The sequence below is a fragment of the Cetorhinus maximus genome, chromosome 8 (assembly GCF_964194155.1).
Source record: "Cetorhinus maximus chromosome 8, sCetMax3.hap1.1, whole genome shotgun sequence".
Classification (NCBI taxonomy): Eukaryota; Metazoa; Chordata; class Chondrichthyes; order Lamniformes; family Cetorhinidae; genus Cetorhinus; species Cetorhinus maximus.
Window position 1 is genome coordinate 30,406,525 of NC_135886.1, and position 22,857 is coordinate 30,429,381.

The following is a 22,857-nucleotide window of genomic DNA, read 5'->3' on the forward strand; positions in this document are numbered from 1 at the left end:
GGAGTCCTAGCAAACTTGAAATCAGTGGTGGTCAATGAGAAATTAATCCAGTGACTTGGAGCCATGCTTGGCAAAAAGGAAGTTGGTTTTGGTTTTCATTGGCAAGTATTCATAGTTCCAGGTCATCAGGAAAACAACCTCAGCCCAACTTCAATTGCTTCATCAAAGACCTTGTCAAATAGAGTCAGGACTGGGGATGCTCCCTGATGATCCACAATGTTCTGCTTCATTTACAACTCCTCCAATCATGAAACTGAGAATGAGAAAGGGGATGGGAAATACAGAACTGAAGGTGTTGTATCTGAATGCACGCAGTATACAAAATAAGGTAAATGAGCTTGTGACGCAGATTGAAATTGGCAGGTATGATGTAGTGGGCATCATGGAGACATGGCTGCAAGGGGATCAGGACCGGGAGCTAAATATCCAAGGATATACATCCTATCGAAAAGATAGGCAGGTTGGCAGAGGGGGTGGGGTTGCTTTGTTAGTGAGAAATTAAATTAAATCGATAACAAGAAATGACGTAGGGTCAGATGATGTAGAATCTGTGTGGGTAGAGTTGAGGAACTGCAAAGGTAAAAAAACCATAATGGGAGTTATGTACAGGCCTCCGAACAATAGTCAGGATGTGGGGCACAAGATACACCAGGAGATAGAAAAGGCATTTAAGAAAGGCAAAGTTACAGTGATCATGGGAGATTTCAATATGCAGGTAGACTTGGAAAATCAGGTTGGTAGTGGATCCCAAGAAAAGGAATTTGTGGAATGTCTACGAGATGGCTTTTTTGAGCAGCTTGTGGTGGAGCCCACTAGGGTACAGGCAATTCTAGATTTAGTGATGTGTAATGATTTGATAAGGGAGCTTAAGGTGAAGGAACCCTTAGGAGGAAGTGACCATAATATGATAGAATTTACCCTGTAATTTGAGAGGAAAAAGCTGGAATCAGAGGAAACGGTATTACAGTTGAATAAAGGCAACTACAGAGGCATGAGGGAGGAGCTGGCCAGAATTGACTGGGAGATGAGCCTAGCAGGAAAGACAGTGGAACAGCAATGGCAGGAGTTTCTGGGAGTAATTTGGGAGACACAGCAAAAATTCATCCCTAGGAAGAAGAAGCATACTAAAGGGAGGATGAGGCAACCATGGCTGACAAGGGAAGTCAGGGACAGCATAAAAGCTAAAGAGAAAGCATACAATGCGGCGAAAAGCAGTGGGAAGCCAGGGGATTGGGAAGCCTACAAAGACCAACAGAGGACAACTAAAAAAGAAATAAGGAGGGAGAAGATTAAATTTGAGGGTAAACTAGCCAGTAATATAAAAGAAGATTGCATGAGTTTTTTTAGATGTATAAAGGGTAAGAGAGAGGCAAAAGTGGACATTGGGCCGCTGGAAAATGATGCTGGAGAAGTAGTAGTAGGGAACAAAGAAATGGCGGAGGAACTGAATAGGTACTTTGCGTCAGTCTTCACGGTGGAAGACACAAGTAACATCTCCAAAGTTCAAGAGAGTCGGGGGGCAGAGGTGAGTATGGTGGCCATTACCAAGGAGAAGGTGGTAGGAAAACTGCAAGGTCTGAAGGTGGATAAATCACCTGGACCAGATGGATTACACCCCAGAGTTCTGAAGGAGATAGCTGAAGAGATAGTGGAGGCATTAGTGGTGATCTTTCAGGAATCACTGGAGTCAGGGAGGGTCCCAGAGGACTGGAAAATCGCTAATGTAACCCCCCTGTTTAAGAAGGGAGTGAGGCAAAAGACGGGAAATTACAGGCCGATTAGCCTGACCTCGGTCGTTGGTAAGATTTTAGAGTCCATTATTAAGGATGAGATTTCAGAATACTTGGAAGTGCATGGTAAAATCGAGCAAAGTAGGCATGGTTTCATCAAGGGGAGGTCATGCCTGACAAATCTGTTAGAATTCTTTGAGGAGGTAACGAATAGGTTAGACAAAGGAGAGCCAGTGGATATTATCTACTTGGACTTCCAGAAGGCCTTTGACAAGGTGCCACACAGGAGGCTGCTCAGTAAGATAAGAGCCCATGGTGTTAGAGGCAAGGTGCTAGCATGGATAGAAGATTGGCTGTCTGGCAGGAGGCAGAGAGTGGGGATAAGGGGGTCCTTCTCAGGATGGCGGCCGGTGACTAGTGGAGTTCCGCAGGGGTCAGTGTTGGGACCACAACTTTTCACTTTATACATTAATGATCTAGATGAAGGAACTGAGGGCATCCTGGCTAAGTTTGCAGATGATACAAAGATAGGTGGAGGGACAGGTAGTATTGAGGAGGCAGGGAGGCTGCAGAAGGATTTGGACAGGTTAGGAGAATGGGCAAAGTATTGGCAGATGGAATACAACGTGGGGAAGTGTGAGGTCATGCACTTTGGTAGGAAGAATAGAGGCATAGACTATTTTCTAAATGGGGAGAGAATTCAGAAATCTGGAGTGCAAAGAGACTTGGGAGTCCTAGTCCAGGATTCTCTTAAGGTTAACTTGCAGGTTGAGTCAGTAGTTAGGAAGGCAAATGCAATGTTGGCATTTATTTCGAGAGGACTAGAATATAAAAGCAAGGATGTGCTGCTGAGGCTTTATAAGGCTCTGGTCAGACCACATTTAGAATATTGTGAGCAATTTTGGGCCCCATATCTCAGGCAGGATGTTCTGGCCCTGGAGAGGGTCCAGAGGAGGTTCACGAGAACGATCCCAGGGATGAAAGGCTTAACATATGAGGAACGTTTGAGGACTCTGGGTCTATACCCGATGGAGTTTAGAAGGATGAGGGGGGATCTGATTGAAACTTACAGAATACTGAACGGCCTGGATAGAGTGGACGTGGGGAAGATGTTTCCATTAGTAGGAGAGACTAAGACCCGAGGGCACAGCCTCAAAGTAAAGGGAAGACCTTTTAGAACAGAGATGAGGAGAAACTTCTTTAGCCAGAGAGTGGTGAATCTATCGAATTCATTGCCACAGAAGGCCGTGGAGGCCAGGTCATTGAGTGTATTTAAGACCGAGATAGATAGGTTCTTGACTGGTAAGGGGATCAAAGGTTACGGGGAGAAGGCGGGAGAATGGGGTTGAGAAACTTATCAGCCATGATTGAATGGCGGAGCAGACTCAATGGGCCGAATGGCCTAATTTCTGCTCCTATGTCTTATGGTAGTAGGATTTACTGTCTCAGAAATAAGGCCAGACTGCAGGAAACAACTTAGTTTCTGGCTCTAGCTCAAGGTCAAACTGTAGATAGGTGGATCTTGATTCTGTTGTACCTTTGTGCTATTCCAAGGTAACAGTTATGGCAAAGACTCAGAAACAGTTCCAATAAAATTTAAATAGATGGCAGATCGTCAGACATGCATCCCTGTATTCCTGACACATGAACTTGGCAGGTAAGGTTCCCTGTCAGACAAATGATTTTGCAGAATCTATCCTTGGATCTAACTAACTTAAACCCAAAACATTATATAAATAGATACTCACTACAAAGTTCATCAATGCACTTGGTTCCATCTGGGCATTGACTGCAGGGGGTTCCTTTCATATATGGCTTTTGTCCAATTACATTACCTCTAGAAATAGAAATAGAAATAAAGTTTGAGAGGGCTCACAAATTCTCTGATAAACATGTTACATAGAAATAAACCTGACTTTTACCACTTCAGGGCTGTACAACTTTTTAAATGTGGCATCACAAACGACCAGAATGCAGTAGCTTTACAGAAGTACTCAAAAAGAGAGAAGTACTTCCAGTTGCAGTGTTAACACATGTAAAAAAAATAGTTATATCATAGAATTAGGTTACCTTGAAGAATTTAACTGTAACCAAGCAGTATTTAGCGCAAAAATAACACACATATGTCTGATTTTAACCTGGAAGGACTAGAAATGGTGATGTACAGAGGTTTCAAAAATATTGATACTTACGGAGGTAAATAGTTGCAGACCAGAATAGAAAGGTTTTTAAATTCCAGGCCTTTCACTTCATCACAAAAGTGACGACCACAGCCCACTTTATCACTATTTGCCCAGACAAGCTGCAAACATCATACAATCACAGATTTAAAATAAACGTGAATTTGAAAAAGCCTTATGGCATCAAATGCAGTTACCAACAATAAACTTTACATATAATGTGTAAGATTAAATTATCAGAATTAAAACGTTTTCCTACACCAATTCAAATATGTGGGTACAACTACACTAATTTGCCGATCACTTGTGGTATAGACCTGGATTTGGTAACAGTTCCCATCACTGCCAAGTCGCACTATCAAATACCTTGTCATAACGAACACAATGATCACCTTCGGGGGTCAGAGAGACATTTTTGAGTTTTCTTTATTAAATTGGCCAAAGGATCCTTCTCTGATTTTGCCTATCCAAGAAGATTTTCTCCCCAGCAACTTCCAGGTCGTGGGGGCTGGTAACCACATATAAATTTTCCCCAGTTCTTCCTCTGTCTTCATTGTGTCCTCAGGTACAATTCTGGATGTTATCAGGCGCCCCATGGGGATTACAGTAAGGGGCAATGCGGGATGAGAGAAACTAAGAGTAAAATAGTGAAAAGTAACTTTTTTTTTAAAAAAAGGGAATGGGGAAAGATCAATATTGAAGTGATTCATTGTTGAGACCTATTACAAATCTAGAGGTTTGAAATTCCATTTTTCCTAAATTGCTGTGCAGATTATAGCTATATTTTGTTCCAACAATCTTAAGAAGTACCTTAGTTACAATGGAAAATGTTAAATATGCTCTCAAACCAAATCAGTAAAAGAGATCTATTGATCCAGATAATTAAATTAAAATTTCATACCTGCGTGTAGTGACCACACTTCTTTTGTGGAGCACAATCCATAGTCTCAAATGTATAATCTGCAACTTCTAAATACCATTTCTCCATGGCTTCTTTCAGATCGATTGGGCTAGTATTAACCAGATATAAATTTTCCCCAGTTCTTCCTCTGTTTTTATTGTGTCCCCAGGTACATTCCTGTGCATATTTAACAGCCATTTCTTCCAAATCTTTGTCCCAATTCTAAAAATGAATGAATTCAATGATGAACAAACATGTATCAATGTGTTGCCACAAAATATTGACTCAATCGGCTGTAAATTGTCCATTTAAGTTCAGAGTTCAATCAAATTCAGGTTTGCCCCAACCGAATAGAATAAAACCAGTGGTGGCTCCCTCATAATCAAAGGAGATAAATGTGTTGTTAAATTAGAGCAAGGAATAGATAAAACAAGGCCTGCGTGGAACAACGTTCATTCTATAGGCGAGTGACTAATCACTTATAAATTATGATGTTGGGTAATGAACAGATATTGTACACAATACTCCAGGTGCAATACCTGGCATCAAATAAAGCATTTCTACTTCGGCATTGGGTCACATGTAGTAAGTGTACATTACTCCTGGTCCCTGTATAGTACATGAAACAACATCTTGGAGAACCTAAAATTTTGTAGGTTTTGTGAATGGAACTCATAGATATGGAAACAAAGGCTACTTCTGCTTACTTACAATTCAGTTGAGTATATACATTCAGCAGCAACATGCTGCACAGCATTTTAGAATTCGGCAAAGGAGGGTCAAGAAACTGATAAAGAAAGAGAAAATAGGATATGAAAGTAAACTAGCAAGAAACATAAAAATGGGCTATAAAAGCTTCTATAGGTATGTAAAACGGAAAAGATTAGCAAAGCCAAATATGGACCCACTACAGGCAAAGACAGAATAATTTATAATGGGGAATAAGGAATTGGCAGAGAACCTAAACAAATTTGTGTCTGTTTTCACAGAGGAAGATACAGAAACCCTCCCAGGAATCCCAGAGAACCAAGTGACTAGCAAGAATGAGGAACTGAAAGAAATTAATATGAGTAAAAAAGTAGTACTGGAGAAATTAATCGGACTGAAAGTTGATAAAGCCCCTGGACCTAATGATCTGCATTTCAGAGTGTTGAAAGAGATGGCTGTAGAGATAGTGGATGCGTTGGTGGTCATCTTCTACAATTTTATAAATTCTGGAACGGTTCCTGCAGATTGGAAGGAGGCAAATGTAATCCCACTATTTAAGAAAGGACGGAGTGAGAAAACAGGGAATTACTGACCTGTTAGCTTGACAACAGTACTAGGGAAAATATCTGAATCTATTATAAAGGATGTGATAACTGGAGACTTAGAAAATAATGGTAGGATTGGGCAGAGTCAACATGGATTTATAAAGGGAAATCAAGTTTGACAAACCTGTTAGAGTTTTTTGAGGATGTAACGAGCAGAATAGATGGGGTGAACAGTGGATATGGTTTATTTGGATTTTCAGAAGGCTTTTGATAAGGTCCCACACAGGTTAGTAAGCAAAATTAGAGCACATGGGTTTGAGGGTAATATATTGGCATGAATTGAGAATTTGTCAATGGACAGAAAACAGAGAACAGAAATAAATGGGTCATTCTCAGGTTGGCAGATTGTGACTAATGGGGTACTGCAAGTGCTTGGGCCCCATCTATTCACAATTTTTATCAATGATTTGGATGTGGGTACCAAATGTAATGTTTCCAAGTTTGTTGATAACACAAAACTAGGTGGGAATGCGAATTGTGAGGAGGATGCAAAGAGGCTTCAAGGGGATTTAGACAGGTTAAGTAAGTGGGCAAGAGCATGACAAATGAAATATATTGTGGAAAATGTGAAGTTATCCATTTTGGTAGGAAAAACAGAAACGCAGAGTATTTTTCAAATGGTGAGAGATTGGGAAGTCTTGATGTCCAAAGGGTGTCCTTGTTCATTAGTCATTGAAAGCTAACATGCAGGTGCATGTTAGGAAGGCAAATGGCTTGTTGGCCTTTATTGTGAGAGGATTTGAATACAGGCGGAAGCCTTGCTGCAATTACAAACAGCCTTGGTGCACCTGCACCTGGAGTATTGTGTACAGTTTTAGTCTCCTTACCTCAGGAGGGTTGTACTTGCCATAGAGGGAGTGCAATGACAGTTCACCAGAGTGATCCCTGAGATGGCAGGATTGTCCAAAAGGAGAGATTGAGGAGACTGGGCCTATATGCTCTATATGAGAGGTGACCTCATTGAGGCATACAAAATCCTTACAAGGCTTGACAGGGTAGATGCAGGAAGGATGTTCTCCTGGCTGCGGTAGGGGTGGGCAGGGGTGCGGGAAGAGTTGACCCAGAACCAGGGTACATTATACAGTCTCGGAATATGAGGTAGGCCATTTAGGACTGAGAGTAAAATGAACTTCTTCACTCAGAAGGTGATGAATCTTTGTAATTCTCTATCTCAGAGGGCTGTGGAGGCTTAGTCATTGGGTATATTCAAGACAGAGATCAATAGATTTCTAGTTATTAAAGAAATCAAGGGATATGGGGATAGCGTGTGAAAATGGCATTTAGGTACAAGATCAGCCATGATCTAGTTGAATGGCAGAGCAGACTAGAGGGGCCAAATGGCCTCCTCCTGCTCCTATTTTCTATGTTCTGAAGTAGAAGAGAGTTACTATTCCCACCCTGGTGCTGCCATCTGGTACTCCTGCACACAAATAAGAGTTCTAAAATAAAATTACAAGCTCAGAAAATGACTCATGGATGAGAAGACATAGAAAGACAGAACCAACAGGACATTCCAAAGTGCTTCTCAGCCAAGGAAGTACTATTGAGATGCAGAATCCTGGCAGCCAATTTGCAAACAACAAGGTCTTGCAAACAATACTGAGAAAAATGATCAGATAATCGGATTTAGTGATATATGAGGTATAAGTTTTGTCAGAGCACCAGGAGAACCCCAATGTTTTGTTTTTCCCCAATAGTCCTCTTTTTTTTTTTAACATGTTCCTAAGAGAGCAGAAAGGGCTTTGGCTTAACATCTCATCTGAAAGATAATGCCTCAGAAAGCCCAATACTGAAAATCAGTTTACATTATGTGGCCAAGTCTCTGAAGGGATCCTCGTGCCTCCTTCTGACAAAGTGGAAAGAGTACTGGCACTGATCTAAGGCTGACACATGATGCATAATGTCAGATATCACATCATCACAAAGAAAAATTAGTTTGACAGCAACCTTTTTACAAGCATATTTCTAATTACTCTTCTGACCATATCCAAGGGATGTGGACTTGGACGGATATAGAAGGCACCTAGTTTAGCTATTTAGTGCTAGATCTGGCTGGGCAACATAAAACACCATCAAACTCTGCTCTGGTCTACCAAAACTACCCATTATTCCAGAATCATCCTATGATGCAAACTTAACCATTGGCTTCTTTATTGCAGACTGTCTTCTTAACTCCCCTCCCCTTTCTCCTCCATTCTCACCTCCAATAACAAATGCGAGGAGATCAAGGACTTCATTGTTACTAAGATTAAAACGCTCTGAACATCTGACTCTGCCACTTCCCATGTTTGCCCTAGTCCATGAGGGAAAACTTGCTCTAAAAATTCCCCCTACCCTGATTCTGATCCCGCATTAAAAACTAGTTTCTCGCCTGACTCCCCTCATGCTTTTTCGATTCTTGTCCATGAGATTTGCTTCCTGCTCGGTCAATTCTATTCCCACTAAACTGCTGACCACCCATTTCCCCTTCTTGGTTCCCATATTAGCTGGTATTGTTAATAGTTCTCCCTCTTTAGGTACTGTCCCCCTCGCCTTCACATCTGCAGTCATGAACCCTCTTCTCAAAAAAGCCTCTAGCTACTACCAAATCTCCAACTTTTCTTTCTTTTTCAAAGCCCTTGAATGTGCAGTCGCCTTCCAAATCCATGTCCATCTTTCCCTGAACTCCGTACTTAAAGCCAACCAATAAAGTTTCTGGCCCTGCCACAGTACTAAAAAGCTCTAATCAAAGTCACAAATGACATCATAGTTGACTGGGACAAATGTAAACAATCTCTCCTCATCCTTCTCAACCTGTCTTCAGCCTTTGATATAGTTGACCATACCACCTTCTCCATTGCTTTTCCACCATTGTCCATCTGCGTGGGACTGCACTCACCTGATTCCATATCTATTTATCTAATCAGAGCCAGAGAACCCCCTGCAATGGCTTCTCTTCTTGCCTCTGCCCTGATATCCATGGCATCTCCCAATATCTATCTTTAGCCCCTTCTTACTTCTCATCTACATGCTGCCCCTCGTTGACATCATCCAAAAACTGTGTCAGTTTTCATATGTATGCTGATGACACCTAGTTCTACTTCACCGCCACCTCTTCCAGCGCTTCCTGAATCTAAATTATTAGATTGCTTGCCTAACATCAAATATTGGATGAACAGAACTTTTCTCCAATTAAATATTGGGAAGACCAAAGCCATTGCCTCTGGCCCCCATTACAAATTCTGTTCCCTAGTCACTGACTCCATTCCTCTCCCTGGCGACTGTCTGAGGCTGAACCAGGCGTTGTGCAAACTTGGTGTCATATTAGACCCCGAGATGAGTTTAACCACAAATCCATACCATCAGTAAGACCACCTATTTCTACCTCCCATACTATTACCTGACTCAGCCCCTGTTACAACTCATCTGTTGCTGAAAGCCTCATCCATAGCTTTGTTACATCTAAACTTGACTATTCAACGCATTCCTATCCAGCCTCCCACATTCTACCCTTGAAGTCATCAAAAACCCTGGTGCCCATGTCCTTACTTGCACCAGATGTAGTTCACCCATCACCTCTATGCTTGATGACCTATATAGGCTCTTGGTTAAGCAATGCCTTGGCTTTAAAGTTCTTATCCTTGTTTTCAAATCTTTCCATTGTCTTGCCCTTCCTATCTTTGTGATCTCTTCCAACTCCACAACCCTTTCAGAAATCTGCCTTCCTCTAATTCTGGCCACTTGTGCACCCCCAATTTTAATTTTTAGTTGCTCGATTCTTGGTGGCCGTGCCTTCCACTGCCTTGACCCTAAGTTCTGGAATTCCTTCCCTAACCCTCTTTGCCTCTCTTTCCACTTTTATGACCCTCATTAAAGCCTACCTCTTTGGCCAAGCTCTTGGTCATCTGCCCAAATATCTCCTTATGTAGCTTGGTGTCAAATTTTGCTTTATAATGCTCTTGTGAAGTGCCTTGGGACAATTTTATTATGTAAATACCAGTTATTGTTGCTGTATCTGCAAATATATTGTTAGTATTTAGCTCTCCTGCATTATCACTGTGCCCAAGTACTAAATTATGCATCTTGGCAGGAGGAGGTTTTGTGCTGTGAGAGCTGGTTGGAAGAGTACCTTAGTTTTCTGAGTGCTTAGTGAAAGGCCCATTTTCTCTTATACTTTGGAAATGGAGCTAACAATAACCTGGAGGTCAGTTTCTGAGTGAGCATACACACAAGCGTCATTTGCATACTGAAGCTCAATGACTGAGGTTGAAATGATTTTGGTTTTGGATTGAAGGCGGCATAGGTTGAACAGTTTCCTGTCCTGTAGATTATCTCCACGCCTGTGGATAATTTGTTGGAGGTGAGGTGTGGTATTGCAGTGAGGAAAGTGGAGTGGTGAAATGCCACAACTTTGTTTGACCCCAGTCTTCATTGAGATGGTGTCTGTTGGTGAGGATCACAGCTTGCCTGTCATCATGGAGTAGGTGGCAGGCGGTGACAAATTTCTGAGAACTGCAAAATTTGAGGAGGATACTCCATAAGCCTTTACGGCTGACAGAGTCAAAGGCTTTTGTGAGGTCAAAAATGGCCATATACAGCGGTTGGTGGTGCTCCTCGCATTTTTCTTGAATTTGCCGCACAGTGAAGATCATGTCTGTGGTGCCTCTCAATGGGTGAAAACTGCACTATGACACTTTGACCACTGGGAAGAGGTAATTGAAGAAGATCCTTCCAATGATCTTCCCTGTGGTAGAGAATAGGGAGTCTTCTCCGGACTTACCGCAATCAGACTAGTCTTCTTTTCATGAATATAGTCATGATAACAGGGTCCCTGAGATCTCCCATCATTCTCACTCTACCCAGATGAGGGACATGAGGTCATGCAACCATGCCAGGAAAGTATCTTCAGAATTTTGGCAGGGATCCCATCTGCTCTTGAGGCCTTGTTGCTTTTCAGCTGTTGTATGGCTTTTTAAACTTTGCTCAGGATAGTGCTGAGGCTGAGCAGGATGGGGTATTAAGGAATGGAGTTGAGGATGTTCAAGCTGAAGACAGAGTCTTGGTTGAGTAGTTTTTCAAAATGTTCTTTCCAGTGAGCACTGACTGCCTTCTTGTCCCTGGTGAGCTCCCTTCAATGCTTGGCTTTCAGCAGCCTGGGTCCTTGGGTGCTTGGCGTAAAGATGGTCATGACAGCACTGTGAGTCGTTATCTCCCGTGCTCTTTCTAGCCAACATTTATTTTTTATGTCGCAGGCTTTATGCTGTATCTCTGCCTTCAGCCTCCTGTAGGACTTCTGATTTTCTCATGAGGTGTGGAGATGTTTCTAGCCTGTGAAAGCCCTTCACTTACGCTCCATTAGGTTCTCTACCTCTTGGTTGTTTTCATCAAACCAGCAGCGATGTTTCCCGGTGGAAATACCAAGGACCTCTTCACAGGTGCTTGTTATGGTGGACTTTCGTATCAACCTGGTGCTATGGGCACACTGTAGCTCCTGGTGGCTGGAGATTGAGAGGTTGACAGTGAGGCGTTGACTGAGAAGGGCTGCCTTGCTAGGATCTTTGAGGCCTTCAATGTTTCATATGGCATTGCTTCAGTTGCCTTCGCAATTTGGGGGCCAGGCTGAAGGAGATGGTAGCTTGGATCAGTCCAGCATTTGTCAATACATGTCATGGCACTACCCTCTGAGAGAAAAAAATTCTCCTCATCTCTGTCCTAAAAGGGCGACCCCTAATTTTAAAACAGTGCCCCCTAGTTCTGGACTCACCCACAAGAAGAAATATCCTTTCAACGTCCACCTTGTCAAGGCCGTTCAGGATCTTTTGTACTTCAATTAAGTCACCCCTCACTTTTCTAAACTCCAGTGGAAACAAGCCCAGCCTGCCCAATCTTTCCTCATAAGACAATCCACTCATTGCAGGTATCAATCTAGTAAACCTCCTTTGAACCGCCTTCAATGCATTTACATCCTTCCTTAAATAAGGAGACCAAAACCACGCACAGTATTCAAGGTGCAGACTCACCAATGCCCTGCACAACTGAAGCATAACATCCTTACTTTTATGTTCAATCCCTCTCGCAATAAAGGATAACATTCCATTAGCCTTCTTAATTACTTGCTGTACCTGAATACTAACTTTTTGTGACCCATGAACTAGAACACCTAGATCCCTCTGCACCTCAGAATTATGCAACCGTACTCCACTTAAGTAATTCTCTTTTTTGTTCTTCCTGCCAAAGTGAACAATTTCATATTTTCCCATTTGCCAGATCTTTGCCCACTCACTCAACCTATCTATATCCATCTGCAACCTCCTCATGTCCTCTTCACAACATACTTTCCTACCTATCTTTGTGTCATCTGCAAAGTTAGTTACCATGTCTTCACTCCCCTCATCTAAGTCAGTGACGAAGATCGTAAAAGGTTGAGGCCTCAGAACAGACCCCTGTGGGAATCCAGTCATCACATTGATACATTGAGAGATTGGAATCCTTTCTTAATGATGTATGCACTGCCATTTGTGAACCCTTGGTTCAGTGGGTGCAATCTATTATTTCTTGAACCTTTAAGAATTATGCCACTCTGAAAAATACCCTGTTATGCTGCCAGCTGTGCTTCATGAACTTGGTTACTCGAGCAATTTGCTTTTTTGCATGTGTACAGCTTGGCAACTGCTATTATTGTTCCCACTGAGCCTGGTATGAAGACATGGCATAAAAATGTAGAGCCATCATGATTTGCAAAGTCACTGGCCATGTCCTGGTGGATGAAGCTAGGTGATGGTCAGGTGGCAGTGTTGACTTTATTCACTGGTGGCTTCCTTTGTGAAGACAACTTCACAAGCACTACTCTTGAGACATCTGGAGGTTTGAGGGCCTCGATCTGTGTCTGGCATGCAATAGGTAGTAACCTGTAGCTCCTGACCGCCTATTACTGCTTCTCCTCCAAAAACTAAACCAAAAGTGGCATTCTCTCAGAAAAAATACAATCTCTTAGAACTGAGGAAAAAGGGGCCTATTTTGGCAATATTGGGATGGGTCTCAGGAGTTGGTAGCATTTTGAATGGGATCTCAGAGTTCTGAGAACACTAGTTCAGGAGACTCTAAGTGCGCTGGGGCAGATGTTAGAATTTGGAATCAGTTAGAAAAGGATCTTGTGATTTGGGGACATTGGGGAAGTTGGTCTCGGGACCTGAGAGCATTTCTGGGATCAGGAGACACTGGGAATTGTGAGTGCTGAGAGGTGGTTCTGGGAATGGAGGGATGTCTGGGGAGGAGTTTTCTGTGGTCCAACAAGACTAAGAGCCATGTTGGGCAGTTTGGAGAAGAGAAGAGTCTAGCAGCTTTGGCAGTTGCGGGTATCAGATAGTATACTGGGTTTTAATAGGTAAAGGGGGCATGGTGGAGTGGGAGCCAAAACACCAGCGTCCCCTTTTGATACACCAAGCCCCAACCCCTGCATTGCTCAAAATGCACAGACTGCATATTGGGAAATCCCTCAAACTGCCATGTTTGGGATATATAAATGTGATTTGAAAGGTCTCGAAGGTAAAGATATCCCGTTGAAGTGCAAGCTCACGACAGAAGCTGAGGACTTGTAGCATTTTTTGGGATTAATTAATTGGGATAGACATGGTGTTAAGGGCTTGGATGGAGTGGATTTCTTGAAATGTGCACAGGAGAGCTTTTTAGGTCAATATGTAGAGGGTCCAACAAGGGACGGTGCAGTCCTGGACCTAATTCTGGGGAATGAAGCCGGACAGGTGGCTGAGGTGGTGGTGGGGGAGCATTTTAGTGATAGTGACCACAACATGGTACAGTTTAAGTTCGTTATGGACAAAGAAATAGACAAGTTGCAAAAAAATTTTTTGGATTGGGGGAGAGTGGGATTTAGTAAAATAAGGCAGGATCTGGCCAAGGTAGACTGGGAGCAGCTACTTGTGGGGAAATCTACAGAGGAGCAGTTGGGGGCGTTCAAAAAGGAAATGGGGAGGGTACAGGCTCAACATGTTCCCTCTAGGGTGATAGGAAGGAGTAACAAGCCCAGAGAACCATGGATGACCAGAGATATTCAGGTTACGATGAGAAGGAAAAGAGAGGGTTTTAGCAGGTACAAAGGGAGTAAATCAGTGGAGGCATTAGTGGAGTACAGAAAGTGCAGGGTGGAGCTTAAGAAACCAATTCTGAGAGCAAAGAGGGGAAATGAGAAAGCTCTGGCTGGTAAAAGTAGGGAAAATCCCAAGATATTCCATAATATATCAATGGGAAGAGGATAACCAGGGAAAGAGTAGGGCCCATAAGGGACCAAGGGGGCAATCTATGGGTGGAGCCAGTGACATCCCAAGAGTGTTGAATGAATACTTCACATCCATCTTCAACCAAGAGAATGAGGATAAAGGTATCGAACTCGGGGCGAGAAACTGCGAGGTTCTTAAGCAAATTGATATAGGGAGTGACAAGGTATTGGAGGTGTTGGCAGGCTTAAAAGTGGACAAATCTCCAGGTCCAGATGATTTGTGTCCCAGGCTGCTGAGGGAGGCAAGGGAGGAGATCGCAGGGCTCTGACCCGAATTTTTAATTCCTCTCTGGCCACGGGGGAAGTGCCAGAGGACTGGAGAACAGCTAATGTGGTTCCACTATTCAAGAAGGGTTGTAGAGATAAGCCAGGGAACTACAGGCCAGTGAGTCTCACGCCAGTGGTAGGGAAACTACTGGAGAAAATTCTGACGGAAAGAATTTATCTCCACTTGGACAGGCAAGGTTTGATCAGGGATTGTCAACATGGCTTTGTCAGAGGGAGGTCATGCCGAACAAATTTGATTGAATTTTTTGAGAAGGTGACCAGGTGTGTAGATGAGGGTAGTGCAGTTGATGTAGTTTGTATGGATTTCAGCAAAGCCTTTGACAAGGTCCCACATGGGAGACTTATAAAGAAGGCAAATGCACATGGCATACAGGGTAATTTGATAAGGTGGATTCAAAATTGGCTTAGTTGTAGGAGACAGAGGGTGATGACATAAGGATGCTTTAGTGACTGGAAGCTAGTGTCCAGTGGCATACCACAGGGATCTGTGCTGGGTCCCCTATTATTTGTCATTTATATAAATGACATAGAAGACATCAGGAAGTTCGGAGGAACAAAGGGACCTTGGCGTGTGTGTCCATCGATCTCTGAAGGCAGAGGGGCATGTTAGTGGGGTGGTGAAAAAGGCATATGGGACACTTGCTTTTATCAATCGAGGCATAGATTACAAAAGTAGGGAGGTCATGTTGGGAGTTGTATAGAACCTTGGTGAGGCGACAGCTGGAGTACTGTGTGCAGTTCTGTTTGCCACATTATAGGAAGGATGTGATTGCACTGGAGGGAGTGCAGAGGAGATTCACCAGGATGTTGCCTGGGATGAAACATTTAAGTTATGAAGAGAGGTTGGATAGACTTGGGTTATTTTCGTTGGAGCAGAGAAGACTGAGGGGGCGACCTGATCGAGGTGCACAAGATTATGAGGGGCATGGACAGGGTGGATAGGAAGCAACAGTTCCTCTTAGTTGAAGGGTCAGTCACGAGGGGACATAAGTTCAAGGTGAGGGCAGGAGGTTTAGGGGGGATGTGAGGAAAAACATTTTTACCCAGAGGGTGGTGACAGTCTGGAATGCACTGCCTGGGAGGGTGGTCGAGCTTAGAAATAAAAAAAGTGACAGCCACATTGTTAGGTGTTTATTATGGACCCCCAGATAGTCAGCGGGAAATTGAGGAGCAAATATGTGCAAAATTTGTGGAGGTGTGTAAAAATAATAATAATAGGGTAATTATATTAGGTGATTTCAACTTTCTCAACATTAATTGGGATAGACATAGTGTTTAGGGCTTGGATGGAGTGGATTTCTTGAAATGTGTACAGGAGAACTTTTTAGGTCAATGTGTAGAGGGTCCAACAAGGGACGGTGCAGCGCTGGACCTAATTCTGGGGAATGAAGCCGGACAGGTGGCTTAGGTGGTGGTGGGGGAGCATTTTAGTGAAAGCGACCACAACATGGTACAGTTTAAGTTTGTTATGGACAAAGAAATAGACAAGTTGCAAAAAAATGTTTTGGATTGGGGGAGAGTGGATTTTAGTAAAATAAGGCAGGATCTGGTCAAGGTAGACTGGGAACAGCTACTTGTGGGGAAATCTACAGAGGAGCAGTGGGGGGCATTCAAAAAGAAAATGGGGAGGGTACAGGCTCAACATGTTCCCTCTAGGCTGATAGTAAGGAGTAACAAGCCCAGAGAACCATGGTTGACCAGAGATATTCAGGTTACGATAAGAAGGAAAAGAGAGGCTTTTAGCAGGTACAAGGGAAGCAAATCAGCTGAGGCATTAGTGGAGTACAGAAAGTGCAGGGTGGAGCTTAAGAAAGCAATTAGGAGAGCAAAGAAGGGATATGAGAAAGCTCTGGCTGGTAAAAGTAGGGAAAATCCCAAGATATTCTATGCAGATATAGTAGTCCAGGAGGAACACTACGAGATATTGGACGGAATAGTCGCAAAGAGAGAGGAAGTACTCGAAGGGTTGAAATCCTTGAAAGTTGATAAGTCACCAGGGCCAGATGGATTGTTTCCGAGGCTGCTGAAGGAAGTCAGGGAGGAGATAGCGGATGCTCTGAGGATGATTTTCCAATCTTCATTAGATACAGGGGAGGTGCCGGAGGACTGGAGAAATGCAAACATAGTTCCATTGTTTAAAAAGGGATCAAAGGAAATGCCAAACAATTATAGGCCAGTTAGTTTTACATCGGTGGTGAGCAAATTAGTATAATCAATCCTGAGAGATAGGATTAACTGTCATGTGGAAAGGCATTGACTAGTCAGGGATGGTCAGCATGGATTTGTTAAAGGAAGGTCTTGCCTCACACATGTGATTAAATTCTTTGAGGAAGTGACAAGAAAGGTTGATGAAGGTAGTGCAGTGGATGTTGTGTACATGGATTTTAGCAAGGCTTTTGACAAGGTCCCACATGGCAGATTGGTCAGGAAAATAAAAGCCCATGGGATTCAGGGTAATGTGGCAAACTGGATAAAAGGTTGGCTTTGTAACAGGAAACAAAGGGTAATGGTCGATGGATGCCCTTGCGAATGGAAAGTTGTCTCAAGTGGTGTTCCACAGGGCTCAGTGTTGGGACCCTTGCTGATTGTGTTATACATTAATGATTTGGATGTGAACGTGGAGGGCACAATTGGGAAATTTGCAGATGACACAAAGATTGGCCGAGTAGTGGATAGTGTAGAGGATAGCCATAATCTCCAAAACAATATAGAGAGGTTGGTGGAGTGGGCGGTAAAGTGGCAGTTGGATTTTAAATTAGAGAAGTGTGAGGTCATACATTTAGGGAGGTCAAACAGTCACAGGGATTACAAAATAAATGGGAATATACAAAGATGGGGTAGATGAAGTGAGAGACCTTGGCGTACAAGTACACAGGTCCCTGAAGGCAGCAGTTCAAGTAGACAAGGTTGTAAAGAAGGCATTTGGAATGCTCTCCTTCATTGGCAGAGGTATAGAATATAAAAGTAAGGATATAATGTTGGAATTGTATAAAACACTGGTGAGGTCACAACTGGAGTATTGTGTGTAGTTCTGGTCACCACATTACAGGAAGGACGTAATAGCTCTGGAGAGAGTGCAGAGGAGGTTTACAAGAATGTTGCCAGGGTTAGAAAAGTGTAGGTACAAGGAGAGATTGGATAGGTTGGGGTTATTTTCCTTAGAACAAAGAAGGCGGAGAGGTGACTTGATTGAGGTGTACAAAATTATGAGGGGAATAGATAGAGTGGACAGGATAAAATTGTTTCCCTTGGTGGAGAATTCTAGAATCAGGGGACATAGATTCAAGATAAGTGGCAGAAGGTGTAGGGGGGACATGAGGAAGACCTTTTTTCGCAGAGGGTAGTGGGTGTCTGGAATTCGCTGCCCAAGTTGGTGGTAGAGGCAGAAACTCTAAACTCTTTTAAAAAGTACCTGGATCTGCGCCTTAAGTGCTGTAAGCTGCAGGGCCATGGGCCGGGTGCAGGAAGGTGGGATTAGAAAGGGCACCTGGGTGTCCTCGGGCTGACATGGACAAGATGGGCCAAATGGCCTCCTTCTGTGCTGTAAATTTTCCATGGTTCTAAGTATATCAATGGGAAGAGTCAAGAGGGGACATTAGTTCAAGGTGAGGGCAGGAGGTTTAGGGGGGATGTGAGGAAAAACGTTTTTACCCAAAGGGTGGCGACGGTCTGGAATGCGCTGCCTAGGAGAGTGGTGGAGGCGGGTTGCCTCACATCCTTTACAAAGTACCTGGATGAGCATTTGGCACGTCATAACATTCAAGGCCATGGGCCAAGTGCTGGTAAATGGGATTAGGTAGGTAGGTCAGCTGTTTCTCACAAGTCGGTGCAGACTTGATGGGCCGAAGGGCCTCTTCTGCACTGTGTGATTCTGTGGCAGAGGCGGGTTGCCTCACATCCTTTAAAAAGTACCTGGATGAGCACTTGGCACATCATAACATTCAAGGCTATGGGCCAAGTGCTGGTAAATGAGATTAGGTAGTTCGGTTAGGTGTCTCTCATGTGTCGGTGCAGACTCAATGGGCTGAAAGACCTCTTCTGCACTGTGTGATTGTGATTTTTATGAAGATATCAAAACACTTAAAAGATAATCGAATGAATGTGGATAATGCTGAGATATGTAATGTTTATATTTATTTTGTTTAAAACTATTTTATGCATTAATAACTTCAGTTACTGAAGGCATTTTCTTCTTGAGAAAGCATTTTGAGTAAATTGATTGGTTCATTGACGCAGGAAAGCTGAATGCAAAATATGACAGAAATTTACAGGAGGAAAAGTTGGCACACAAGTGTGACAAAAACAGGACAACACAAGTTCGGTTTGTAGACAGGAAATACAGACACATTTATATCTTATTAAATCCATTATCCAAATTGTCAGGTAAATAAATGGTCTCTGAACCCTTTTATAACATTGCTGGAGTCATTATAATATAATTTTAATTCCATTTATTCCTTACCACCTGACAATATTGGATACCCATTTTACATCAGCATGATTTGGATGAAAAAAGCAGCATTGATGAAAAAATGTCTTCATGGTGTCACTACATCATTACCCATTTTAGGCTGGGGACCTTCAGCATCGGCTGGATATAATGGCCAGAAATTAGAGCACCCGAAAACTGTCCCCCACCCACCAGAATACTGCCCCCAAAAATCCAGACCTAGGTCAGGCGGTTCAGCGCTCACAAAGACCCACAGGTAAATGCTGAGCTTACCACACCGGCTGCGACCAGCCTAGTTTCTATAAATAACCTGCTCCCCGCCCATTCATCTCTTCTCCATCCTTCTCCCAACCAAACACAAAAAAATGAGGAAAAACGAGACAAGTCGATTTAAAACAAAACTGTTGGAATGCCATATATTTGCTTCATGATCTAATTTGAATCATTGTCTCTAAAGAAACCAAACGATGCCGTTTAATTTAGAGGGATAGAGGGCAACTTTCTGGGAATGATCGCAATGAAAATAACCGGTATAAAGGTTTAGTTAACCAGGTAATTAAATATTATTGCGGATCTGCTGGAAAATTTCCCATTTCTTAAAAGTGTGCAATTGCATTATTCGCGCAAAGAATTGTAAATATATCGAATCAATGCAATGTCGATATTACCATTTTGAGGAATAATATACAAATGAACTTCTAGCCTCGAGGACCACCGTGCAGTAAAGCGGATAGGTCCTTAAACTGAAGAAATCAAGCCCCTTACCATTCTTAGCATGTTGGATGCATCAAGTACCTTAGAGCGATACTTATTGTGTAGATCAACTACATCCTTCTTCTCCGCTTCGGATAGAGCGCGGGTAGACTCGGGGAATGTTAGAGAAATGAGCAGCAACACTCGCAATGACCCAGCTGCCATTCTTTCTCAGATCTTGTGTCAGCTCGGGAGCAGATCAGCTTGACTTTATATGTGGGGCGCTCCCAATCAGGTCATAGAGCAAAGGAAGCGCAATGCTTATGCTTAGAACTGTGGAAACAATGACATGAGCACTTGATTGTGTTGTACAGTTTTAATACTAAAACCGCTGCAAGTTTACATCGACTCTTGGTTCCAAAACAATTAGCATCCAGGAGGATAAAAGCATTGAAACAAAGAGCACTCGGGGGAGTGGGAGGGGAGAACTAAGTTATGTAATTTCCCAGGAAGTTCAAAAATCTAAAATGAATTTATCTATTCTATGTCCCAATCCCACTACATAAGACATTGCAGACAAGGTCTACTCACTAATTGTGGGATTAATGGGATCAATAGATATATAGGACAAAAGACAGGTCACTGTCTGAATGGATTGTAAGTAAAGGGGAAGATATGAGCAACATGGTATTCTTCGAAGGGGAAGATTAAATACCAATATAGATGGGATGGAAGCCCTAAACAGACGAAAAGGGCTAACATATCACTAGAGATAGAATTTATTTAAGAATGTTGAAAGAGATTGTGAGGACATTTGTGAGGCATTGACAATGAAATTGATCAAACATTAGGAGCACAATATTAACTGGCAAACATCAGTCACAGTGGATTCAAGAGATGAGATCCTGTCTGACCAACCTTCTTGATTTCTTTCAGAAATTAAAATACCAATAAGTTTTTTTATTAATTGACAGGATGTGAGCGTCACTAGCCAGGCCAGCATTTATTGCCATCCCTAACTGCCCTTGAGAAGGTGGTGGTGAGCTGTCTTTTTGAACCGCTGCAGTACATGTGGTGTAAGTACACCCATAGTGTTGTTACAGAGGGAGATCCAGGATTTTGTCCCTGTGACAATGAAGGAACGGCGATATTTTTCCAAGTCAGGATGGTGAGTGACCTGGAGGGAAACTTCCAGGTGGTGGTGTTCCCATCTATCTGCTGACCTTGTCGTTTTAGGTGGTAGCAGTCGTGGGTTTGGAAGGTGCTGTCTAAGGAGCCTTGGTGAGTTCCTGTGGTGCATCTTGCAGACTGTATGCACTGCTGTCACTGTTCGACAGTGGTGGAGTGCGTGAATGTTTGTGATATTGGTGCCAATCAAGCAGACTGCTTTTTGTCCTGGACGGTGCCAAGCTTCCTGAGTGTCGTTGGAGCTGCATTCATCCTGACAAATGGAGAATCTTCCATCACACTCCTGACTTGCGCCTTGTAGATAGTGGTCTGGCTTTTGGGAGTCAGGAGGTGAGTTACTTGCCGCAGGATCCCTAGCCTCGGACCTGGTCTTGTAGCCATAGCATTTATATGGCTAGCCCAGTTCAGTTTCTGGTCAATGGTAACCCCCAGGATGTTGATAGTGGGGGATTGAGCGATGGTAATGCTATTGAATGTCAAGGGGCGATGGTATAGAAAGCCCTACAACATAAATGGTCCAGAATCACAGAGAGTGGAAATTCAGCTTCCTCAGCCTTCAATATGGCAGGCAGAATACACTTGCATATTTTCAGCTGCAAGAAGGTCACCTGTTATATCAGATAAGATAGTTTGCTGACATCAGAGGGATCATCGGGAACATTCAACTAATTTATGTAAATTCGGACTCTGCTTTTCTCCATTTTGGATCAGTCCAACATTTCCATTAGCACCTACTCAATTCACAGCACAACATGCCAAGGCCCTCCTATTTATTGGAATGTCATGTTAAGTGGTCCAGGAAGGCTCCTAATCAACCCAAATTAATAGGTGAACTGCTTCCCACCAACACCACCCACCCATCCTCTCACCCAGCCTCTGGCCCTCTCTTCAACATCCCCAGAGAATCACACCTACTACTGACAACCCCCATCATCGACCCAGGAACAATTTGCGTTGCTCTCCCAGTCACCAAGTTGCTCAGCAATCACACCTATGCCCCACCACCTCCACAACCTGGTAGCCCCTCCTTGTTCAATTACCTGAAGGCTGCTTCTAGCATCACAGCAACCTGATCTTCAATGATGCTTCATCAGGCATGCAAACTAGGAGCAGGAATAGGCCACTTGGCCCTTCGAGCCTGCTCTGCCATTCAATAAGATCATGGCTGATCTGATTGTAACTTCCCACCTATCTCCGATAACCTTTCAACCCCCATTGTTAATCAAGAATCTATCTAGCTCTGTCTTTAAAATATTCAAAGACCCTCCTTCCACTGTCTTTTGAGGAAGAGAGTTCCAAAGATTCACAACCCTCAGAGAAAAAATTTCTCCTCATCTCTCTTAAATGAGCGACCCCTTATTTTTAAACTGTGACACCTAGTTCTAGATTCTCCCATGAGGAAACATCCTCTCCACATCTACTCTGTCAAGACAAGTGGCATAGGCTAGATTTTAAGTTCCCCAGCTGGTGGAAATGAAGGGGTTGGAGTCCTGTAGGACATGAGAAATCCAGCCACTGCATTATCATATAATTTCCAGGTTTCCTGAGGAATTATCTTGAGCGGACTTGAAGCTTGAGTGTCTCCTTAAATACTAACATGCAATATGGATTCAGGAGTTGGGAGCACAACAGAATGAACTGACAAGAATAGAGTGTGCATGATCAAAGGGTGTACCTAATTTTTGTGATGCCTCCTCGGATGTGCTGTTGAGGGCTGTAAGGGATTGCAGGGGGATAGTGTTCCCTATGATGGAAAGATAACCTGCCACTGAAACCAAGAAGTCATGACTTGGAGGTTGCCCATGAGGTCAGCAGCAGGAGTTTGATGCCACAATCATGGAT

The 22,857-nt window shown here is 43.2% G+C and overlaps 1 protein-coding gene across 2 annotated transcripts in view; it reads right to left on the reverse strand.

Annotated features, from left to right (window-relative positions):
* LOC144683536 (peptidase inhibitor 16-like) overlaps window positions 1-20,136 on the reverse strand; it is a 697,419-nt gene extending 677,283 nt beyond the window's left edge. For both annotated transcript variants that reach the window (XM_078546629.1, XM_078546630.1), the window contains exons 1-4: window positions 19,900-20,136; window positions 4,812-5,033; window positions 3,923-4,032; window positions 3,479-3,567 (exon numbers count right to left, since the gene is read on the reverse strand). In XM_078546629.1, the coding sequence (XP_078402755.1) occupies window positions 3,479-3,567; window positions 3,923-4,032; window positions 4,812-5,033; window positions 19,900-20,052 (574 nt within the window). In that variant the 5' untranslated portion in view covers window positions 20,053-20,136. The remainder of the gene's footprint in view (window positions 1-3,478; window positions 3,568-3,922; window positions 4,033-4,811; window positions 5,034-19,899) is intronic.
* Window positions 20,137-22,857: the final 2,721 nt, after the last annotated feature.